The sequence below is a fragment of the Mycteria americana genome, chromosome 6, assembly GCF_035582795.1.
Source record: "Mycteria americana isolate JAX WOST 10 ecotype Jacksonville Zoo and Gardens chromosome 6, USCA_MyAme_1.0, whole genome shotgun sequence".
Lineage (NCBI taxonomy): Eukaryota > Metazoa > Chordata > Aves > Ciconiiformes > Ciconiidae > Mycteria > Mycteria americana.
In genome coordinates, this window is record NC_134370.1 from 21,290,277 (window position 1) to 21,315,000 (window position 24,724).

General features: G+C 42.0%; 1 protein-coding gene across 13 annotated transcripts in view; it reads left to right on the forward strand.

Annotated features, from left to right (window-relative positions):
* Positions 1-24,724, forward strand: part of VSTM4 (V-set and transmembrane domain containing 4) — a 67,323-nt gene that overhangs the window by 1,122 nt on the left and 41,477 nt on the right. For 12 of the 13 annotated variants that reach the window (XR_012776146.1, XR_012776147.1, XM_075504927.1 and 9 more), the window contains exons 2-7: positions 4,556-4,954; positions 12,834-12,902; positions 14,369-14,476; positions 18,555-18,588; positions 23,613-23,725; positions 24,581-24,642. Coding sequence is in view for 11 of the 13 variants with exons in the window: in XM_075504927.1 (XP_075361042.1) it covers positions 4,556-4,954; positions 12,834-12,902; positions 14,369-14,476; positions 18,555-18,588; positions 23,613-23,725; positions 24,581-24,642 (785 nt within the window). In the remaining 2 variants the exon portion in view is untranslated. Of the gene's footprint in view, positions 1-71; positions 183-4,555; positions 4,955-12,833; positions 12,903-14,368; positions 14,477-18,554; positions 18,589-23,612; positions 23,726-24,580; positions 24,643-24,724 lie in introns of all 13 variants that reach the window. The other variant, XM_075504938.1, reaches the window with a different exon arrangement.

The window sequence follows — 24,724 nt, forward strand, 5'->3', positions numbered from 1 at the left end:
TCCTAATTATTTTCATTTAAACAAAGAGATTTGCTTCTTCCTGGCTCATCTGCTCTTCTTTTTAATTGTAGAGAAGTCAAAATAAAGCAGGCTTTGACAGTAACGTCGTTTCACAGGACAAAATGCAACAGTGATAAAAGCCATCCCATATGCTTCTGGTCATGCAAATCCGAGATCAGAAGGTAACTACCCTGATGGCATGCCTCTCTAGTCCCTTAGCTATCAGCAGAGGCTGAGGAAAAACTCCTCTCAACCCTGAAGGGTGGGTTATAGATTCTGCCAGTCAGCCTCCATGGAGGAAGGAAGAGGGACCTATATGTAACACTAAACCTGAATTGTGAGCAGTAGTGCACAGGAGCAACGCTACTTGTGAGTATCTCCACCGAAGTAGCTGGGGTTCTTCCACAAAAACACAGCCACGCTGAAACTGCTCACCAAACGTAAGGACCCAGCAGTGACTGTGGGTCCTCTGCTACTGTTCCAGCACAGACAGAGGGGACAGCCCTGGCACAGAGAGGTTTCTGGCTGCTAAAAGTATAATTTGTTACTCCTGACAGTGCCATGAAAGTGTTTTGCTATGTAATATGGCAGACAACAAAGTCCAAACCTAGCTAGTACTTGGAATTGAACTGGTGTAAGCAGAAGTGGACTATTTTCAAAATAGGATTTTTCAAAACAGAGTTTAGTCAGCAGTAACCTTCCCTGACTCCCGGCAGGCTAGCGAGACATGCAGATGGAGGGTACCAAAGAAACAGACAGCTAAAACATTGGGATGGGGGCAACTAAGTGAGCTGGTTGCAAATGGGAGAGATGTATTTGATGATTAAGCACACTACACAGGAATCCTCAAGTCTTTGACTCACTCTCCTCCCCTTTTCTATAAATAGTTTCCCTTTCCAAGCAGAAGCAAGACTAAAACTCTTGTGGTGAGCTCCACCTGAGCGGCTACATCATGCTATACTGGGAAGGCAGAAGAAAAAACAGCGATTCCTCACTTGGAGCAGCAATCTGAAGTCTAGAAATTCAGTGCTCTGTTGGCACACAAGCCTGCTCTCAAGTTGTGGAGGAGTCTCCTGTCTTGGCAAGGAGCCCATTACAAGGGTAAACCTCATGTTGGGGTTGATCCAGTGCCTGCTAAAGACAGGAGGAACATTTCCACTAGTGTCTGGGAGCCCTGAATGAGGCTTTTCCTTTCCACATAAGAGGTAGATGACCTCTTTCCTCCAAAATCCACCATTGTTCCTGCTCCAATGGCAGTGGGAGGATAGAGTCAAATGGACACTGTTTTTCTGTTTTATATAAAGTATCACCTGACTCTGTTCAACATAAGAAGAAATGAGGTGAGATCACAGTAAAAGCATAAAAAAATTTCCAAAACTCTCCCCATTGCTGTACTGGTACAGCTGTACCAATAGGAGACACAGAAGAAAGATAAGGAGATGGGTTCCCACTGATCAGACAACATGAAGGATGCAAAATTTGATATTTCCTTATAAAAAGGCATGTCCCTAGAGGAAAAGTAGAAGCCTTAGGTATAAAATACCAATGTTTGTATGAGTGTAAACAGCTAGAAAGGGATCAGAGACTCCACGTACAATGCTTCTTTATCTTCTTGCAGAGGCTTCCATCATCACCATATCTGAGTTCCTCTGTATTTTCTCTTGGGTACTTTTTGGCACTATGTTCTGCCTAGTTTCGAATTAAGCAATGATTCTTTTGCCTTTTATTTTGGGACTCTATTCCACAATTAATCCTAGCCAGCTTTTTCAAACAAGAAGTTCACATGTCAGGAAAATGACATAATTGTTTTTCTTTACAGTTTTCACGACATGTTCATAATTTCAGTAGAAACAGTTCATGTTTTTCATTTACCCAAACCACATTTTTATAAATTATTTATTAAACTTTTATAGCCTAAGTAATTATGAGAACCCTAAAAAGTGTTGAAATTCTTAAACTTATTCCTTATTTACTGAGCAGCACAACCTTAAAAATTTAATCTTATTTCGCTGGCAGAGGCAGCCATCTTATCTTCACATCTGCCTGTAAAGCACCAAGGTCAGGTAGCTCCAGCAAGTAATAACTGAAGTTTCATGCCTGGAAAGCTTTTGGTGGTATTCAGCCTTAACTTTTCATTTCACCATCCTGTTCTACTTGGTGCTTTCTACAATCCAAAATAACCTCTTGCTTTGGCACTTACATGAATTGCACACACAAACATTGTGCACAGATAATTATATCAATAATCGAGGCCGTGCTTAGCTGTAGTTTCTTAAAGAAATTTTAAAAAGTCCCTTTCTTCATGCAACTTATTTTCTCCTTCATAAAGAAAAAAATAATGTCTGCTTGGAAAAAATACACCATTCAGTAGAGCTTTATATTGAAACGACCCAAAATAATTATTATACTATTAATTTGTAGAGGGTTCTTCTTAAACAGCTGCAATGTAACTTCTTTAATTTAGTGGATTTACTTTAAGTAAGGTGATACAACTCACCGCTCCATTTCACGGCTTCACTGGGGCTCTGCCCCAGTGTCTCTGCCTCCAATATTCCTTCAGAAACAGAATGGAAATACTTTTCTTGCTTATTTTGAAGATAAATATATGTTTGTGTTTCAGGAGCTGATGTCAGACAAGAGTCTCTGCCAAAATGCTCATCCCCTTTGTTAAAATGTTCCTAGCTGATGTGCTAGAAAAGTGTCCAGAAATCATTCTCCCAGAGTTGCAATTCTCAATAGTATTTGAGTACAGTATATTCACATAACAGGAAGCTTAATATTCACATTTTAGAGGACATTTCATGCTTTGCAGAGTGCATTTCAGGGAGTGTTTGCTCACTGTTGAAATATGGTTCTCTCTCTAGTGGATGCCATCAGACCAGTAGATTACACATTACAAGTCATTTAGGGAACACATTGCCACAATATACCATTGGTCAAAAATAGATCAGTCTCTGATATGACTAATAAGAACATTCTTAATGTACATTAGGAAGGAAATAAAATGAGTGTTGATTCCCATGCCTCAGAAAATCAGTCCAGCATAAATCAGTTAGGTCAGGAAAGAAAAATCTTCCTCTAATGAACGGTTATGGACTTCTTTCAACTTTTGCCTATACTGGCCATGGTTAGACATAAAGCAGAGAGACAAACAACTGGTCTAAGCTAGGTTCATGCTGAAGAACAGAAAAATAAGAGCCAGAAATGAATGGAACAATGGAATAATAATTTGTCCCAATATAATCTCATGTCATATTTTGTTATACAAATAATGTCAGATTAAATTGAATTTGTAGTCAGAAGGACTAATCTGACAGATTTAACCCAGACTTGAGATGACCATTTGATTATGACAAGGAGAGTATTACTTCAAACAGAGGCCATGGGGAACTGTAAAGTGAGGAGCTGGTTACGGGTGTAGGGAGGTTAGTAGTCTTCAGTGATCATCCAGGGAACAGTATCATGTAAGGTTTGCACAAATTATGTCTAAAAGAAGTAGACAGAAGCATGCACATTGAAATTATGTGACCTTACCAAGTTAGCATAAGATTGGGATAGCATGTAGGAAAAACTCAGGACCAAGTAAAAGAAAGTGGAGCAGAACTTAGTAAAGCAAAGTCACGTACTTGGGGATTAGTAAGTATTTCTTTGATACACTAGGAACTGAACCACAAATGACAAAGAAGGGAAAATGCACAAGTATATTATTTAATTATGAACTGACATATAATCACATGTGAAAATATCATGAAAAAGGACAACATAATTCTGGGATATACCAAGCAATGTATATCCCAGTCAAATCTGGGAAGTCCTGTGACTATTTCACAGGACATTGGAGAGATTCTTTCCAGACACTGTCTATAATTCCAGTCACCCACATTAAAAAAATTAAAATAATTACAATCAAAATGAAAATTAAACTGCAACCAATGCAGAGGAGTGCTACTAAGGTGAGCAGGGAAGTAGAGACACTACTTTACTAGAGGAGACTAACAGAGCTTGGCTTCGTTAGCTCAACAAAGCAAAGGCTGAGACACCAGATAATTGCTATATGAAGTCAGGAAGCAAGTGCTAGAGAAGAAAACACTATTTAAACTTAAAGCCGGCACAGGAACAAATGGGCATAAACTGGCTATTGAAACAATTTAGCCTGGATACCCTAAGAAGGATGCAAGTCATTGGAAGAGCTGGTCATGGAACAGCTTTCCAAAAGACATTCTTGGCTCTTGGTCCAAGCTAGTTTTAGATTAAATCTTCCAGCAGTCTGAACAAGCGTATGTTACGTTGGACTTATGACAGCAGCAAGGTGTCCACATCAGCCATATTTTATTAATTAATGACAGCAAGAATACTAGAGCAGACTCACTGAAGGAGAGCCTCATACCATCTTTAACATTCACAGACAGAAGATGTCAGGTTCTAAAAGCTCATTAAATTGCTGCACACTGAATGGATGCCATCAGTTTACCTGCTGTGGATTGCACGCTGGAAAAGATTATGGTGCTGTTGTGCCGGTATGGAGGATTCTCACCATCTTTTCTTCCCTTTGCAGATGTTTGTGAGGCTTTAAATGTGACAGTCTCTCCGGGACCAACAGTGCGATACTCCGAGGGAGATAATGCTACCCTTTACTGCCACATTTCTCAAAAGAGAAAAACAGACAATTTGCTGGCTGTGCGGTGGGTCTTCGCTGCATCACCTACCCAGGAGTATCTGATGATCAAAATGACAAAGTTTGGGTCTGTCCAGTATTATGGAAATTATACTCATCATTTCCACAAGCAAAGACTTCATCTTCTTAAAGAGAAACACGGAACTATGTACAAATTTCTTATTCTAAGCCTCCAGCAAACAGATCAAGGACATTATATATGCAAAGTCCAGGAAATTGGCAAACACAGGAATAAGTGGACAGCATGGTCAAATGGCACAGCAGCTACTGAAATAAGAGGTGAGAGACTACTGATTTCAATTCTATCATTTTTCTTGTCCCATGATCCCTTTTTTTCTTTTCTTGCAAGTTCATCCATAAGACATTTGAAGCTAGGTTATTTTTAAGTGTTATCTGTGGATATGAGAAGAAAACCTAATACTCAACTTCTTTACTTACACATTACAGTTTAAACATTATTCAGCCCGTAATAAAATGTAAAGAAGTGAGAAGATTGGTAGATTTGTAGAACATAGTCTATTTCCTTTGCCTTTTACCAGAAGAGCAGTAATTAAAACTCCTTCACATTCAGCTACAGGTGTCTACAACTTTGCTAGTGGGAATAAACAAATGCCATTGTTATTTAAATACAAAGAGACAGAGATAAATTAACTTATTTTCTGAAGAATATGCAGTGGATCAGCCAGAAATAGAACCAGTATATTTTAGATCTATGTTTTGCCTCTCTCTTGGTGTTTTCATTGCTTTTAGTTCTAGTCTAGCAGCAGTTGGTAAGTAGCATTTCTAGTATCACTTCTGTACTTTTGTTTATACCACCTGTGGCTGGAAAGCAGAGCTAGAAAAGCAGTCACCAGCCTGCTAGTATTGAACTTCAGATAAAGAAATGACCAGCAATGAGTGAGGGTTCTGAACCAAGTTGAAAACAGGCCTTCTCTTTGGGATGGGTCAGCTCAAATCTACCACCACCACACTCACACTTTCAGAGATGGGTGAAACTGGCTTTTAGAAAACAGACTCCTTTGAAGGAGTGGTTGAGCTCAGCAGTTGTGCCATTAGTGCTAGCTGGCAAACTAGCCCCCTGCTTGTGGTTTTATAAACAGAAGAGTTGATTTCCCACAGGGCCAACTCTAAAGATAATGCCAAAAATCAAGTGTGACTGCTTGGTCCATGGGTCTGGAAACTCATGAGGTTTATCCAGCTATCACAGAAAAACTTGTTGGAAAAAAAACTGTACTTCATGAAGTTTCTGCCATTGCTGTTGATGCTAACGTTATTGTTGTGTTTAGATTGCAAAGGTTATTCCTGCAGCTGGGAAACCCTAATCCCACTTCCTAACTTATGTTTTGGGGAAGGTGGCCCTAGCTCTCCTCTGAAACCAGTTTTTCCTGAAGGAAATCCACTGACTACAGGCCTTTTCAAGATAGATTCGAACACATTTATATAGTCTTAATCCAAAGCACATTCTGTCAACACCAACTTCACTGGTGTCATTCAGGTTTCTTTATCACTTTTGGATTATACACACACCAGGGAGACAAATGTGACAGTAAAAAATAATCTTTGTGAGTATACAATCTCCTGCGGATCTCAGGTATCACAAGCTTTCATTTTGATCTATCAGAAATACGAGAGCAAAGATGTGAAAAACACAATATAACAAGAGATAAAGAGCAGCTTCACGTTGGCCAGCAATGTTTAAATCTGCCTTGGGAAATCATGGCATTAACATAATGTAATTAGCTGATTATTACTAGCAATGATGAAAGATACTAACAATCCAAAGCTGAAGTTCTGTTTAGATCAGTAGCAAACACCATGGATCCATTTTAAAAAACAGCAAGAAAATCCTAGTCTAAACTATTTGGTTTTATAGGGTATGCAAAACTTGTCTGGAAAGCCTCTAAGACATTCATATGGGATTTCCTCTGCTTCCTGGTTGCAATCAGTCAGAAATACAAATAATGCCAGAGCAGGACACAAGTCCAAACTGGAACCCCAACCCCTTACCTGGCTCTACCAGGGAAAAGCCCACCCCTCCAGCACCCAGACCCCAGCTGTGTGCATCAGCCACGCTTCTTTTGCACAGAAGACCAGGGAAGTAGGACTTAAAGGAAAAACTGCACCAAAGTTAATTAGACTCCTAAGTACAAATCACCAGAGCAATCAGCACCATGGGTCAGAAATGTAATCCTGCAGCCAAATGTCATCTGTAATCCATAACCTGGTATCCTAAAGAAACCAAAGCCTATATGATCACACTATCAAGTAGTCTGCACCTTTTGAATCCATGGGCTGATTTTAATGAGATAACAGTCTTAAAGATATTAAGGTTGTACAAGTAATGTGAAATTGACTGGCGGGAGGGAGAGGAGGTCTGCATGAACTTCCTCACTGAAGGAAAGCTGTAAGAACAAAAAAGGTAATTATTGTTCTTGAGCTGCCATGTGCCCAGTGACCTTCCACATCGCAGTCAGTAATAGGTGCTCCTGGACATACCACAGAAGGCAGTGGCCAGTACTAAGGTTGGTGTGGAGAGGGGAGCCATTAGGGTATGGGACACAGAATTCATTAGCTTCACAGCTCAAAGAACAGTTTCTTGTTTGATTTTTGTTGCCGTTTTCACTCGTTTGTTTTTGAATGGGGAGGAGTAAAAACACTAGAGCCCAACATCGCCTGAACTCAGCAATCTTAATCTCTGGAGGGCATTAAGTTTTAAAAGCACTGACCCCATGTTGGGTGGCTGGAGCCAAGACACAGTGGTTAGTCTTGTAACCACACAGGGATATGAAATGAAGCTTTATTGCATGCATGATTTAGCCCTACAAACTTAAGGCATTAGCTTGCTTCATGCTCAGCAGTCGTTCTTCCCTGCTGTTCCTGCGCTTGGCTAGGAACTGGCTCTCCTCCTCCTCTCCCTATCTCTTCCTCCTTCACCCCTCTACATTTGGCTGAAAGGATGGATTCAGCCACTGTCAAGAAGGAACTGGCAAGCAGGAGGACTGATCGCCCCAACTGCCTCAGCCTCTAACCTTTGGGAAGGGGCAAAGCTGACGACTGGCTTGCAGAAGGGAAGCCAAGGCTCTCATCTCAGCCTACAAAGAACAAGTGGTTCAGTTGCTGTACTGGGGGGGAAGAGGAGGAGAAGCTGAGAGTAACCACCAGGTGTTGTTACTTCCAACACCACCTCAAATGGATGGCCAAGGCTGAAGCTTGCAGGCCTACAAGCAGGGCTAGGTGGCTGCCATACAATCCTGGAGTCTCCTAGAGGATAGACCACACCTTTTTCCAGTGCTTTGGGGAAGAAATTCTGAGGATAACTTGAGAGATGGGAGCTAGAGAGGGGCAGGTCTGGTGTCAAGACACAGAGAGGAGCAGTGAGGGAGGAAAGTACTGTTTCAGATGGGAGCTTACACTATACTGACCCTTCCCCTCAAATCCTCTGCACCAGACCAGGTAGCTGTCTCCAAGAGTAGTGGACTGAAAGACAAAGTGGATAACAAGTAATGTGTTTCTTGCATGGAGGACTTGCAAAATAGACCAATAGATGTACCCAAGGAATGCAGAACAAGTAGCAGGCTTGCGGGAAAGAAAAAAAAAAAGGAAAGAAAAAAAAAGGGAGAAAAATCAGATGGAGAAAAATTTTTAGGATTTTCTTGTGATAATGTTATTTCATAGGGTAGGTCAGCATTTTAAAGAGTGTTTTCTCATTCACTGAATGATGGAATTTCTTAAATGCCCGTAGTGAAACATATGGAATTGTCAGGAGCGCTTGGAAAGGGAATGACAAGTTGCAGGTAAATGGCAGCAGAAGAAAAAGCAATATAAAATATTTTCAGACCACCTGTCATACCCCTCCTCACAAAAAGCCACTCTGCATCTTTCATAGCTGCTCATGCTATTGCTAACTATAACACAGAAACTTCTTATTGCTCTTCCTAGCTAAAGTGTGTGGTTCAGATCAATTTAGTTATTGCAAAGAAGGAAAACTGTAACTTTTCAGTCCAGCCCTTAAATACAATTTTTCCCCCCTGATTTTTAGTATGATTTATGAATACATAATCAGGGTGGGGATTTGAGACTCATGACTTCATCTTTCTCACACTGTCTGGTCAGCTGTATTGCTTCTCTCTGCTTCAAAAGTAAAGTAACCCAAAGCAGAGCAGGAAACGTGAGACAAGGGAGGAAGGCAGGCCCACCTGTAGACAAAACACACCGACAATACGTCCTGTGGGGATCTGAGGCAGAACCCCCCCCCCCCGAAAGGGTATTTATTCTAATTCTAAATCCAGATTAAAGATGCTAAAAAACATCTGAAAAATGACATATCTTTAAATGCCATAGCAACTGTTTTACTGCTAAAAGCCTCTTTACTGGAAACAAAGGACCGCCTTAGCTAGCATTTGGTTAATGCACTGTGAGTGTGCAGGACTTGCTACACATGGGAGGGAAGGCAGCTCTTTTCAGAGTGGTGATAAAGTCTCCAATTTCCCCAATGGTAACAGTTGGGCTTTTCAAGGAAATTTTCTTCCAAACACATTTTGTATTTTATATTATGATCAGCTACCCTTTTTATTGCAAAGGGATTTACTTGCATTACAGTTAGATCCAGGATGCAACAAAAGGAGCAATACAAATTGCACTGAAGCATTTGGATACTTAAGGTGTACTGCTCGTGCTTTATCAAATAAGGTAACAGTATTCAAACAAATCACAGTTGCTGTCTTGTCTACCATTTTGTTCCAGTCAATGTGTCTGCAGTTATGCCCAAATTCAAAAGAGTATCTTTATGCTAAAGCACCAGGCAAATTTCTTACAATCTTGCACGTCAAGTGGATGCAGAAATAGCATTTAGGTCCCTTTTTTTGTTCACATAGGAAGAGGAGGTCACTGTGTAAGACAGAGATTTCCAGAGGGAATGGAAAATGGTCATCCTGCTTCTTCAAAATCTGGCTCTAAAGCAGAAAAAAACTGGGGCAGTTCAGTACATAGCCTTTGTCAGCCACCAAACATAGCACTATTCAAAGCAAAAGAGTTTAACAGATTACAGCTGGATCTGTAGTATCTGCTGCTATTAATTTATATTCAGATTTTGTTATTTGCTAGCAAGTTTGCAGGTGTGAATTTGTGTAGGCCATTAAGAAGTTGTAAATGCATTTTCTTGCAACACACATTTATACAGATACACATATTGGAGTTGTGGAAAAACAACTGAGTTACAGGCTACAGTTCCTTAATGTGTAATGATGGCAGTTAAAAGTTTAGCTACATATCTGCCTTCTCCTTAGGGGCAGAATACATTTCTTCAGAAAAGAAGCCTCATCTGATGGGGGTGGAGTCCTTACAGTCTTCCGTTCATGGGCTCGTATGTCGACTACAGCAACTTTGTAGTGTTTTCAGAAAGCCCAGCTGAAATTTGAACTGTTGCGGTTTGCCCCTTTAGGTGTAGTGAATGTAAGACATAAATAGGATTTATAAAAGGGCTGCTGTTAAATCTTGGTAGTAAAACCAAGAGAAATTCATATCCTGATGTTGCCAAGAAGTGTCTCCTACTCCAGCCATGCAACATCTTCCCTCTAAGCTAAGGAGAACCTTTTCCCCTTCCCCCATCTTTTTATCAAAGGCATCTGTTCTTTTCCTGGGCCGCTGTGGTCAATGCTAGTCTAAAACCAAGTTAGTGATCTTCATTATAGTACAGAATACACCAGAAAACAGCTTATTTGAGGAAAAAAAAAGATATCACAAAGATGCTTCTCCCACTGCCTTCCTATCAGAAAACTCAAAATAGTGAGTAGTCTTCTCGGAACAATATGCAGCACCTCCAAACCATCATTTACAGTTGGGTAATCCCTCAAGCCCACTGTGCAAGGTACTGCACATCTCTTAGGAAGAGCAATACGTGTTCCAAATGGTTTACAATCCAAGAGAAGAGACTACATGTAGGAGGACAAACATAGAAAATTAGGCAGTCCGACTATGATCCTACTGGCATGGACAACACAAACCACTAGGGATGATCACAACAATCTGTCTTGTTAGGAAGTTAATGTGTCAGAATTTCCCATAGAACAGAGTCTGAGTTCTATTAAATATTAGTCGCATGTGGCATTTTCTAACGGTAAAAACGTTGCAAGATACAGGAATGAAAGATTCCCCCCCTCAAATGAATAAAAGCCCTTTTTTTCAGGGAAGGTATTTTGAAATACTTGTCAAAAATCTACACGTGTGATGCTTTCATGTAACAAATGAGTAGATTTGTTAAAATATTCAGGGTGAGCTTCCCATCACAACTAAACAGAAGATTTCATTAGTCCTGAAAGCAGTTCCATATCCACTGAGTTACCCCACACCTCACATCCCTACAGGACACTCCTTAATGAACTACCTTTCCAGTAAGAAGGAGGTTCAGACCTCATTGGCAATGTGGGGGACATCAACAGACTCCTATTCCGTAGCAATGATTGGTAGCAGAAAAAAATCATGGGTTATCATAAGTAAGACCATCTGATCTGATGTCATCAAAAAATATCAGCATGCATAAACCATCTGGCTGAGGAGAGCAGAGAGGGTTTTGTGATCCAGCAGTCTGAACATTTGGATTCTAGTACTAGGTTGTACAGCTGTTACGACACTGACATTCATCCATTTGCCCAGAGCTCTGTAGTCTGCTCCTCTTTCTGAAACAGAGAGTGCAATTCTGCAAAATCTGCAGTTATCTTCCCTCTTACTTGAATTAGAACGTAGTCATTCAGTCAGCCCTTTTTCTAGGATATAAAGGTGATCTGGTACAACTTGTGGTCATGCAGTCTTCCTTCTCAGGGAAAAAAAACCAAACACCTATAGGCAGGGGAATTACTCCAGCTGAGAATTTAAGCTATTCTGCATCCAACAGTCAATGACCATTGATACAGCAGTGACAGAGCAGTTTATATTCATTGAGATGTTCAGGTTAATCTGTTCCTACATCTAAGCCAAGGACACTGAGGGTATGTAGATGCGTTCTCCTTCCCAGCTCAGATATGCACTTTCTAAAGCATTTGGACATGCTTCAGAAAGTCCATACATGCATGGGTGGCTTTTTTGCAGATAGGCAAGTGTCATATCCATGTATCTTTAAAAAGCACAGCATAGAAGCCAACTTTTGAAGGAAGGAAGAAGAAAAAGAACTCATGAGCAGTGCTCCCACTTTAATGTGTGATTTGGGTGCTGTTGTAGGAATTGCAGGGCAGTTCAACATGCCAAGGGACATCCACAAGAGCTTTGGAAGGAAGGCAAGTTGGACAAAATCAGGGGCCTACAGAGTCAGTCCAGAAGCTGGGGAAACGCATTCGTATTGGCGGAGATTACTTCAGGGCCAAGCATCGCTAGGATGACTTCCCTGGTTTTTTTAAAAAAGTGGTGCCTAATGTGGCTGGCTCCAAGTCAATTTTCAGGAAGCCTTCAGAGGTGTGTTCTTCAGTAAAGCTACTGCTCTTCCAAAAAAGCTACTGCTTTTTTTCCTTAACCTCTAAGACTTAGAAATAGACTACAGTGTTTAAAATTCTTCTTAATATATAACTACAAGGCGAAATAAATTCTTATTCTCTTGAGCAAAAGTTGTTAATCTTTTCTCTCAGAAGTAGCCTGTTTTGGGAGAGAAACACAAATTGCAACCCTAGAGATATGAGTTTTGAGTAACTGAAAACATAGAGTCAGAATAAAACCAGCTACATGAAGCATTAATAACAGCTTTTCCCTGGGATACTCAATCCTTACAATGCCATTACAGACCTTACAAGCACACGGCCACCCTATTCTGAGGCCTAGGCTCTTCTAAAGTGTGTTTCTATCCTCTTGCTGCACTTCACTGCATTTAACTTTCAATTGAAGAGCCACACATTGCATCTTCCCAGAATAAGAGGACAACAGGGAGGTAGTCTCGCAAGCCATACAGCACTTGTGAGGGGTGCCAAGCCAGATGAGATTTGCTGGAAGACATTTTTATAATGCTGTTTTATAACTGAAGTGTTTCATTGAAAGGTAATTATCCTGTGAGATAAGGCAAGATCTTGGTGCACTTGAGTCTAAGGCAGAACTATGTTTACTTCAAGAGGTCCCAACGTTTTATGCCACACATTTTCAGTTCTCGTCATGTCTTCTTTGTTTTTTTTTTTTTCTTCAGTGATTTCTTCAAAATCTTCTGATGATCCCATTTTCAAGACAAACCATGAAGCTTGGAAGTTTTTTGAAGGTAAAGATACATCTAACTGCTGCTGGTTGTATACAAGATGTTACTTTAGTTCAATGCTACAGTACAACTAAAGTGCCCCAGTCAGACCCAGTTTTGCTAGTTCCTGTGCAAACTCAGGTCTTGCCTGCGAAAGCATCCCACAGAGTACAAGGGGTGCTGGAAAAGAGAATGGAGGGCTCCGGTTTCAGTTTCTTACACGTTTGTTATGGTCAATGGGAAAACAACCTGTGCCTGGCTCATCACGCAATGCAAATAAACCCCCGTATCCAGGAAGGTGCTGAGCGTGTCTGAAGAGGTACCAAGCACTCTGCGCTCCAACTAGCCTTAGAAACTGCTCACCAGACATGCTCTGTACTGCAAGAGCAGCCTAAAGCTCCCTTGAGTTTCAAGGCAAGCAGTATTTTCGGTGCAGATCAGTGAAGAACTGTTCGAGGAGACTGAAATCCAGAATTTGCAGGCAGTTAGGATTCCTCCCTCCTGCTTCAGCCCCTACCCGGCGCGCCAGCGAAGCACCAGCACGGCACTCGCAGCCACTCTGCTGCACTGCCTGCCAGGCAGTAGTGCTCACTCTCCGGCTGGCCTCGATTCTGTGGGGACCCTTACTGGTTAAACCACAATTTACAAACTATATTGTTGTACTGTGTAAGGGGAATGAAGCATAGAACTGCAGGTCAGGGGTCTAGTTCCAGCAACGCTATTTTCTACAAGAACACTTGACCTCTGAGGCTTAGTTTCTTCTCTGTGAAGCAGGAAAGAAGCCAGTATACCTCCCTAAGGACATTTCAAGACATTAATGGTTAGAGCATCCTTAAAGTACTCTATTTAAAGTTCTAGTAAAAGCAGAAATAAGTTATTAAAGATTTCTTCTCCTTCTGAACAAAATACTCCATCTTGATCTGTCATGGTACAACTCCTGTCAGCTCCAGGGGGAATATTTTATGGCACCTGAATAAAAGCCATAAAGGGAGACTGAGGCAGTAGGTTGAAAAATAATAATAATAATAAAAATACAAAGATTTCAAGCCAGTGCTGCCACCAGAAGCAGCAATCACAGAGTTTCTTCCTCAGCCACTCAGTACTCCCCTCCTCCCACACTTTTTTTTTTTTTAAAACCAGTACAGCTGTTTGACCTGGGAAATAATCCAGTTGAAGTCCTTTTGGTTTTTGGTTGCCCCACCAAAAAAAGGAAAAAAGAAAAGAGAAAAAACCCCAAACCAGCCCTCACCTCCCTCCTGAAAGCAAGCCCTTGTAACTACACCTATTTGCATTTGTGGAGACTTCAACCAAATTTTAAACTGAGCAGGATACTGTATGAAAGTTTCAAGAGGGTTAAATTACTTCTGAACTGTTACCCTAAATCTTTTGGGCCAGGGTCTAGTTAGATCTTGTAGACATAACTTTTTTCTATCCTGTAAGCATGAAGCATACAGCTGCAACACTGACCATCATCTGTGCTTGGCTTTCAGATCTGTACGTGTATGCGGTCTTTGTGTGTTCAATAGGAATCGTCAGCGTTCTCCTTTTTACACTTGTCATTCTCTGTCAGTCACTCCTGAACAAGAGGAGATCCACAGGTGAGTGAAATGTCATTCTTGCTGACTGCAAGGCCCTTACCAAAGAGGGAGAGGGGGAGAAGAACGCAGAAAGTGCAGGGAAGACAAATCTCTCTTTGCCTTGATTTTAATAAAAACAAAAAAATTATTGGTAGAAAAGACAACTTCTGCCAGCAAAACTAGAACAAAGGCATTTTGCTCCCTTTGAGTAGCTGTTTCACTTTAAATTTGCTTTGGACTTTTCAAAATTTTTCAGCTTTGTATAAACATAAATTGAAGCTTGTTGGAACTTCTTTCAAAGACTAAGTGCTGTATCATTAAATTGGCATTCTAACCACATCTAGCTAACATTTTGCATGAGTGACATTTCTGCAGACAAATTTAGAGGGGTTTCAAAGCAGCCGTCTTCTGTTCTGTTTTATTCTCCCTTCCTGACTAGCTCTCAATATTCTTGGGAAAATGGGGGTTGTTATTATCACCCTCTCCTTTGTAGCGTTCTTTGAAACTAAAGCATCATTTTGTCATTCAGCTATGCATTTTCATAATAATCTTTCAAGATCAAGGATTACAGTTTCATTCTTCTCTTCCTCAGAGAGGCTAAACCTGCATGAAAGCAGCCCTATTGTAATCAAAAGTGTTGTTGCAGATCTGTGGAGTAGCCAGTGCAGGCTCTACTTTCATTTCGGTTGAGAGTGGTTTATTGGAGACCTCACACAAGCTGTGAGGATGAGATACCAGCCACCACATTAGAGGAGAGCATAAGGACCATCTCTGAACAGAAGCTTTCAGAAAGAGTTTGATTAATGATTTGTCCTGTTAGTGACAGGAGAGTATCATGACTTTGGTGCCTCTTCGGCACTACAGACATACCATGAAGCAATGAGTGACTCAGATACACGAGGAGAAGACATGTAAGCCAAAAATAGATGTATACAGAAGTCCTTGCCTGACCACAAACACATTTCAGGCTGTGGCTCCGTCTTCCCGGTAGTGTGCTCAGTAGAGTAGCTCTGATTCTAACTGAGCCCAACAACTCTGCTTGCCAAGAGGAAGGAGCAAGATCAATGTTATTCTTCCTACCCTGTTAAGTGATGACAAAGGTTTTGTGCCAAGGGAGTACCCACACTTAAGTATGTTGGTCATGGTGAGTCACCCTGAAGCCACAAGCGCTAGACACACTGATGTATCCTGTTTTTTCTTGAGCAGACATTGGGCTAGATTTTGCTTCTCTTTTGGTGATTTATGCTGGTGTAAGCGTACAAGCAGCTTGGAGAAAAGGTCTCTCTACATTGAACCAACACAAGTTAAATATAGAAATAATATAGAATACAATATAGAATAAGCATATATAACAGCAAAAAAGTAATTTCTTCTGGCTGCTAAATCCTTTCTTCACTACCCTAATATCCGAATAATTGCAGCCTTCACCAAATTTTTACTTAGTTTTTGAACATTATCCAGGAAACACTGGCAGCATTAAACTTATGGATTCAATGGAAATATAACAGAATAAAACTTAGCAGACAGGCATTCAGTATACAATGATAAGATTTTCAGGCAAGTCTTTCAGCTAGGACCACCTGATCAGAATATTTTCCGGAGCCACATTAATTGGCTTGGCACCCAGTCAAGCATCAGGGAATTAAAATTTTTGAAGCAGCAGTGGAAGAAGCATCAGTGACGGACACAGTCTCTACCAGCCCCATATTGCTTTTTCTCCCCACAGCCTCTGGGCCATGGCAGCAGGCTTAGCCCTGAACCTCTGCCCCAGGTAGCAGCAGTTCCCGGGAGGTGCTGTTTCCACTCAGCCACATGGGCATGGGGCACAAAGAGCCCCCTCCTCCCTCAACACTCCTCCACCCCCTCCAGAGGCACCTTCCAAGATACCCACCCTGCCAGCCAACAGCAGTGCTCTCTCATTCAGGCTGTTAGAATAAGTCATCGCTCCTCAAAAAGCATTATCTTACCTCCTCTCCATCCTCAGCACTCTGCACCTCCATCCTGAGCTGGACTAGGCAGATGCTAGGATTCGTGTAAAAAGAGCCTGCAGTGAAATCATGAAGACCATTCTTCCTTGAGGAGGGGAGAAAAGACAGAGACAGCAAGGCAATCCTCCCTCTGCATCACCCCAAGCCTCTAGGCAGGCTCCAGGCACAGCCTTCTTCCACTTTCAGTGAGGTGGTTGCCACATCATCTTCCTCAGAGGTCCTTCAAGAGAAGCCTGACTCTGCTCTTCCCTTTGAGACTAGATCAAGGGCCCAGGACAATCAAAACTATCTCCTTACCTCACTTTGCTGGGCGAACTTCTATCAGCACTTCTCCCTGAACCTCTCCAGTCATCCCATCCCTGTCACAGGGACACCAACAGCTCCCTCCACTCTCCCACCACTCCAGCGTCCTCCCCCAGCTCCTCAGCCCTAACACCACAAGGAGGATCATCTGCTCTGCCCACCCCACAATAACCCAATCCCACCCCACCACCACATCCAGGGAGTGGAAGCAGACACCCAAGTAAGTGTGAGGAGAAGAGGGAGGGAAAAATCTGCCCAACACTGTACAAGAACAGCCCAGCCAACTCATACCTGAACTAAAAGTTGGGATTTGCAGTAGGTGAAGCTGGAGATGATCCCTCTGGAGTGTCTGTCTGTGAAACCTGAGCAGATCCTGGCTCCTCTCAGGGCTCTGACATGAGAAGGGTAATACTGAACCCAGTTCCTCACCAAAGGAGCTCCCTAGGTTTGATTGGGTGGGCAGTGCAGCTGGGGCTGGCCCATAGCACGGGGCAGCTATGGGATGCTGTGGAAAGCAGCAATGGTTGCAGCTGGCAACGTCTCTGTGGTTTTGGTAGAAGCCTATGCCCACTTGTTACAGGAGTGGTTGCTCTTCCCAATCCCTGGTTCAAAGGCTTGGAGTATTTACTGTAGGGCAAAACAAAATAAGACATACCTAGAGATGCTCAAAAGCATGTCAACAGTGTACATGAGCATCCCCTTACTCCCGAAGGGTCAGGCCTACTGTTCTCCTGTACATCTACAAAAGGCCAGACAGATAGATGGAAGCACTGCCTTGGCTGGCTTAGACATGGCCCCTGTGTTAGCACCTGTAGTGCTCTCAGCTCCCCTTTCGTTAGGACTAAAATGCACTCCCCTGGGAGCTGTGTAGCTTCTTAGAATGGGAGAATTTAGGTAAGACCAAATATGAAAACTTTCCTGTAGAGAGGGGCATAATCATGTAAGTGCACTGTTGTCTGGTTTTCATGGCCTTCTAAAGAATGGAGAACATGAAGAGGGGGTGTCTATGTTGTATTCAACTTCACATCACTGCCCAGGGATGCACGCTCTTTTCCTTCAGAGAAATAAGTTGGCAGTAGGTCGACCAGAGGAGCCAGAGCCTCTCCTCCTGCCTGCATGTCTCCGCACTCAGCGTGCGGCACAGCTTGGGCAGGACACAGAAGCCACCAAGCCACTAAAGAGCATCTTAATAACCCTGGCTCCTAAAGGGCTGCAGCGAGGGGAGCTGCCCGTGCTCAGGACTACTGATTCAAAGGAATATGCAGCAGAAGGATTTCTACAGCTCACACACACAGCTGTCAGAGACAGGACAGTGGCTGGACTGGACCTCTGATCCGGTCCCAGGAGGCAATCCCTTTACGCCTGAGGCCACAGTCTAGCTTACATTAGGAACAGCAGTGGCTCCTGTGGGTGAATGGTTTATTTCAGGCTTCTGGAAATAAATAGAGGCACCACAAGGGAAATAAAAGTCTTCAAAGGAAAATTACTGGCCTGCTGTGCTTTTCCTTAGCAAGCTGTCTTTTGCCTGGGCTGACCACTGGAATGTGTGTTGCCCAGCACTTCTACAGCAGATTTTTGGTGTTGTTTGATACATTCCCTTCTCCCCAGCCTAGCTATGTCTTCGAGTCAGAATACATTTTAATGTATAATATAATGTATGGTGACGACAATTAGCAGCTCTCCCAGTGTAACAACCTGGCAACTCCACAGTCTCAGCAACACTGGTCTATCTGCAGGGCCCATTTGTAACCTGTAAACTGTGTTGGTGTGAAGCCACATTCATTTTCTTTCTTTTTCTTCTTTAACAGTGAAGCATTACCTGGTGAAATGCCCCCAGAACAGGTAGGAGATTACACTTCTCTTTACTATAACCCAAGGCACCAGTTCTGGTTTTGTTTTGCGATGTATGCTGAAGAAGATGAGTAATGTTTTCCAGAATGCCTACAGGAGGATAAAGAGTCCCAGGTCCATGACTCATGAACGTGCCTGCAAGCCAACATCTGCTGTGCATGATAAGGGAGATCTCCCTGGGCTATCTAGCTGTAGATCCTGCAGGTGCTTCAGTGACAAGCCTCTCCTTGAGGATCTGAATTGCTTTCTGGAGAAGCCTGCTTTCATCCTGTGTGGCTTTCTAGGGTTTCCCAACACCTCACCAGATGGTAATGACTTAAACCAGTCATGTACATAAAACAAACCACAATGTTACCCACTGATTCCTGCACCCAGGAATGCAGAGTGGGGCTCAAAAGCAGATTTTCTAGGCCAACAGTGTATTCCCAGCTGAAGACTCTAAGTGATGGGAAAAATTCTACTGATGCTGCAGTCATTAATTGCTGTCCCTTTAAATACCACTGGCTGCCAAAAGTTTTTGATTGTGTGGTGTGATAAAACTGATTTCCATCGTATGATCTTCTTGAGATACAAATTGTGCTGGAACTGCAGTAAAAAAAAGATGACAGAAGTATTTTACAAACAAAAAAGATTAGAGAGATCTTTAGATCAGCTGTTTCCCAGTTTTCAGTGACATAAAACGTGTTTCTAGCCTTGTAGTTTAAATCCAGTACCACTTGGTATCACAGATACTATTTCTCATAGTATTAGATACTATGAGATTCAATGCCAAGTATAGCATATCCTGGATCCTCAGATAGTGTAATTTTTAGTGCATTCTCATGGGATTATCACTGTATTCAATCTAACCGACACTCGGATGTAAGTGAAGTCACAACAAAGCAACAGAGTTCAGGAGAAGCCAGTACAAAGTGAAACTTTCATGTTATTAGTGGAAAGATCTTTGTTCTGTGACCCTGACCAGCTATTGCGCCACACCAAAGATTTACAGAGACAGCTCAGCAGTTTTCATTTTTCCCTGCGTGTTTTCTCTTTCCCCTTCTTTATTAGCTGCTGGGACAAAGTTGGAATTACAAAAACAAAAAAAAAGAAGGGGGAGGGGGAGGAAATCAAAGTAGATTGGTAGAGAACACAAGAAGAGGAGAAAAATGAGACCAGATTGAAAAGATGACTGAAAAACTGGAGCATGGCAGTCAGATAAAAAGACTCGTAATACAGAATCTGCCTCTCTGGGAATACATGATGTGGTAGCGATACCACTGCAAACGCTAAACTTAGGAGGCTGAATAGCAGGGGGAAACAAGCCAACATGATTTCTTCACTGTAAAACGGAGTCTCTGGAAGTGAAAGAAATGCATGACTCTGCACGGATAAAAACAAGGTTTTGTGTATTTCAGTGTGGCAAGATATGCTAATAAAAGCCCTCATCCCACAAATGCATCTCTGAAGTGCATTGACTTCAGGGCTTTAACATTAGATGGCTCTGAAAGTGTTACCAGTGTCACCATTTTTGTTATGTTTCACACTTAGTACCATTTATTTTCCACCCTCTGCTCAAAACACAAACCGTTAATTCCTTTGAACTCACTTCTCTTCACCTGCGCATTCCTTGTCTTGGAACTTAACATATTTAGACCCAAAACCCAGTGTCTAAATATCCATTAGGCCAAACTGATGAACTAATTTGCATGAGATTCCTGCCAGTCAAAATGACTACGTTGTGCAAACCTCAGCCTTGATTAGAGAGGCTTAGCTCCAACTCCCTTAGTGATATTTCAAACTCAGAGCAGAATCCAGTTTCAAAATTACATTAATAGTCTGGTGTCTAAGAAATGTCTGTACTCCCACTGCAGTAATACCTATGCATCTTAAAATATTTCATGTCTTGACATCATAATAGTGTTTTTACTTAATTGGAATCTGAAGCACAAAGGGCTAAGTGATTTGCCCCAGGTATCACAAAATGGTCTTGGTAGAAAAGAAAATTAAATCCAGATTTCCTGAGTAGAACGAAGCAAATGTTTGGGGTTTGGTTTGCTACTTGACCAATAACAAATTAAGGAAAAAAATGAGTTAACCAAAACCCATTTCTTTCCCACATTTTAAAAATAAATCTCTAAATAAAAAGGACAGTTATTTTGGGTTTTCCAAACCACCTGATGCTATTTTCTGGGGTTTTCTTTTCTTTAAATATCCTTCTTCTTATTATCTTCCTTGTTATTAGCTCATTTTGTCAGTTTTCAGATCCAGAAACCCGCAGGAGGTGTAGCTTTGAAAACAGGAAGTCTTTTTGCTGTCTTTTATTTATTTGTTCTGGCCTGAACTCTCCAGTCCTTCAGTGTCTGCTCTTCTGGAGACAAATAATTTGAGGTGAAAAAAGCGTTCACCTCAGAAAGCTGTGTGTCTCATGTCTTGGTTCCACGGTGCCACTCTAATGGTGTAGGAGCAAACTCTGCCAGGCTGAACCAGAACCCAGTACCCAGTCCTCCCCTGGCACCTTCTCACACAGCTCCCCTATTTGGAAAATATCAAAGCAGCTCCCAGTTCACTCAGGTGAATTTTTTGTCATTCCCCTGCAGACAAGAGGGAAGAGCTGACCTATACAACCACAGGAAAAGTCCCACATTCTTGACTCTAATAAGGATAGCAAAGCCCGAAATTGCAGTAGTTTGCCAGCTCTTGGGACAGTGTGTTCCAGAAATACCAGCCAGGGAAACAGCTGTCCTGGTGCCGTGATTGTAAAACACCTTCCACAGGTTTCTTCCCCAAACCCCTGTCTTTTTCTTGCTCTCTAAAAATTCATTAGATCCTTCAAGAAGCGCACAATGTGACACTGTTGAAATAGAAGCCAGGAGGCTGGAAGAGGAGCTGGAGATAAAAAACTAACTTTCCTTTTAAACATAGAACAAGACAAGCTTACAAAGAGGCAGTGTTTTGGAGCCAAGGAGTCTTTTCTGAGCCTCCTTGTTTGGTTTGAGGAGCTCAATTCTAAGACAGCAAGTACGGTTATCGTATCTCCCAGAATTAGTTAACCCTGTATGGCCCTGGCATTTAAAAGAAAAGTGTGAGCTACAAATACATTTCTCTGTAGCTTCACTTTTTCAGTGGCAAAGCAGGAATAATAACTAATGCAATGAATTGACGCTAAGCCTTTTCGTACATTGTGCTCCGAGTAGCTGTATCAGAATGATAGTATCGTTAAGCTACACATCTGCCTTAATGACCTTGGATTATTAAAACGAAAACCATTAAAAAATCATTCTTATCCCCTTTTTGGTATTCTTTGTTCTTTGCAGTTTGCTGTGTTTGGGCAACGGAGCTAGGCAGGACAGTTTCATTTCCTGCTGGTTTTAAACAATTTCATGTTTTGATTTTTATATAGAAACAAATGGTTGTTGTGGGATAGGTTCACAATAGTGCAGGCGGACTTGGAAATTATTTTAATACAAACCTCAGTTTACATAATTTATATGATTTATTTATAAGTCATGAAAATATTTTACCTTTTAAACACTTTAAAAAAAGTTTGGTAGCAAACCTATGTTTTGGACTGAGTACATGGAACAGAACTCAGGAAAATCAGCAAACCAGAGGCTTTTTGTAATCTACGCAAGTGTAAATCCAGAGTGATTCTTACCAATGGCAGTGACATTCATTTGGATTTACAGCTGTGTAAAATGATAATGTCTGTTATTTTGTTATTCTTGCACGGGTAATAGAAGAGACATCTTAACTTTCATTAAGACTTTGGCCCAGTTTGAGTATTTTATTCTATTAATATAAAAAGAATGTTTCATTATGCAAAAGAACCTGGAGAGGAATAGCAACCTGGGACAAAGGATTTAAAATTCAGTGAATTCAGTGTTGTCAGTGTTATGACTATGGAGACCCCGGTTGGATCCCAGCGTGTGGTGTAACTCACCAGCACAGAACAGAAAGGTCCCCACAGCCATATGCGTTAATCTTTCCCAGGGCGAGCCCATGGTCAGATGCATCTGAGCAACAACTGATTACCAAGTCACCTCCACCACCGTAGCCATCATAACTAACTGCTATACACTCTCCTCCCACCCCAGCTGTAAGTTAAGATTTCTTTCATTACCAGCTAAGCCCACACTATTTTATTTCACGTTAGTTGCAAGCTAGGAGCACCTGCACAGTCAGTTGCCACAGCTCAGCTGACACCCGCTGACAATCGCTGCAAGCTGACTGTGTATCCAAGCCCTAATTCCAAGTGGGATATACTACTTCAGACTTTGGGAGATGCTGAGGGTAAAAACCCAGACTTAGAGGATGTTAAACAGTAATAGTCCAAACACAGAAGCTTTCTTGGACAGGAGTCTGTTTATAATATAGCTTGTACTCTTCCCTCATACCTACTAGTGCTTTTTCAGCATGGATGTACTGGAGAATGCCCAAGCTTAGAGATCGGGGCACAGTTTCTCCATTTTAGATGCACTGAACACACCGGCCTCTTTTAAAAAGCTAGCTTTTTCAAACGTGGGTTTGTGAGCTGTCTGAAGGCATGCTGCACGCTCTCCTGGCCTGCTGGCCCCTCCGCCAGTCTTAGCCCAGAAACCACATTGAAGACTTTGCTTTGCCATATGCTTTCCATGTGAGCTTACGCAAGTCACCTAACCCATCTGTGCCTCTGGCCCTCGAGGACAGGAGGGTACAAGCTCATCCTGGGTGCAGCAGTGGGGTCATACATGTTTTTAAGGAATAGGTGCTATGAAATGTGTCTTGTTTAAACCTGACACTTTGCATTTTCTGTGCCAGGACAGATCAGACTCCTGAGTTTCTCAGCCAGGCTGTATGGTTGAAAAAATACGAGACCCAGAGCATTTCCCACCCCCATAAGAGGTTTTTCAGTATATCGCTAGGTGAAAAGCCAGGTTGTTGGGCAGGGACTCTTAGAAGTGGACGGTGACACGTTTGCATGAACTCACTGGGACAAACTGTCTTTCCTTCCATTGCCTTCACTTTTCCCTCACCTATGGGTCTCTGCTTTGCAGCTCAGGGGAGACAGTTACCAGCGTGACAAGCATGTCCCCTCTACAGCCCAAGAAGGCAAAGAAAAAGAAGGAGAAAGAGAAAGTGGAGCAGCCACCAGCCATCCCAGCAAAAGGTATGAAAATAGAGAGACAGAGGTATTTCAAATCCTGAGCACAACCATGGAGGGAGAGCAGAGCGTGGGATGTCAGGACTTCTGCACTCTGCCACTGACTGTGCCTGTGGGGCGACCTGTGCTCCCTCCCATCGGTGGGGGGAGAGGTGGCCCGTGCCTGCTGCTGGGACCAGGCTCTCGCCTCCCTGCAGCTTTAGCTATTGAAGAGCTAGTCACTGAGTTCAGGCAAGAGGTCTCAGCTCCCACTGATCAGAGAAGAGAGAGGAACCTCTGTACAATATTCACCCTGCTCAAAGAGAAAATTAAAGTTAGGCAAGATGAAATTTCACGTTGGGGATAGACTGAGAGAAGCCAGCACATTGCACTCTTAAAATTGCCGGTGCGCTTGGGAAGTCAAGCAAGCTGAGCAGATAAAGATCAACCTCTTGGGGAACCTCACTTTTGCAGAGGATTTGCAATTGCCTCCAGGGTCAATCACACAAAGTCTTGGGTGTACTTTTTGAACACTACTGCCAGTGCTGAGCCACGGGGAGAGAGGAGGGAAAGGACCCGAAGGTTTACTGTGCATTAGATCACAAGTGACCAGATCTCAAGAGGTGTATTTGCTTTGGCTTCTGCACACAAACAGCATGTTTTGCATATCAGATTCTTTAATCTTATGAATTTTTCTAATTCATAAGCCCTACATTTCATTGTAAAATATGTTACCTGAAATACAGTTAAACTCTGATATAAGTACATGTATTTGCTCCTAATCTGCTATTAATCCATAATTTATAAATTGCTAATGTATATACTAAAACTGACAGTGAATGATGATAATATGAATTGATCCCTTAATATTTATTTCCATAGCTCCAATAGCCAATAATTTTCCTAAGCCCAAGCTCTTGAAACCTCAAAGAAAATTCATCCTGGTAAGTAATTTTCTATGACATGATTTTCCCCATATTCTTCTCTCTCAATACAATTGCTGTAATGTTGCCAGAACTCTAGGTT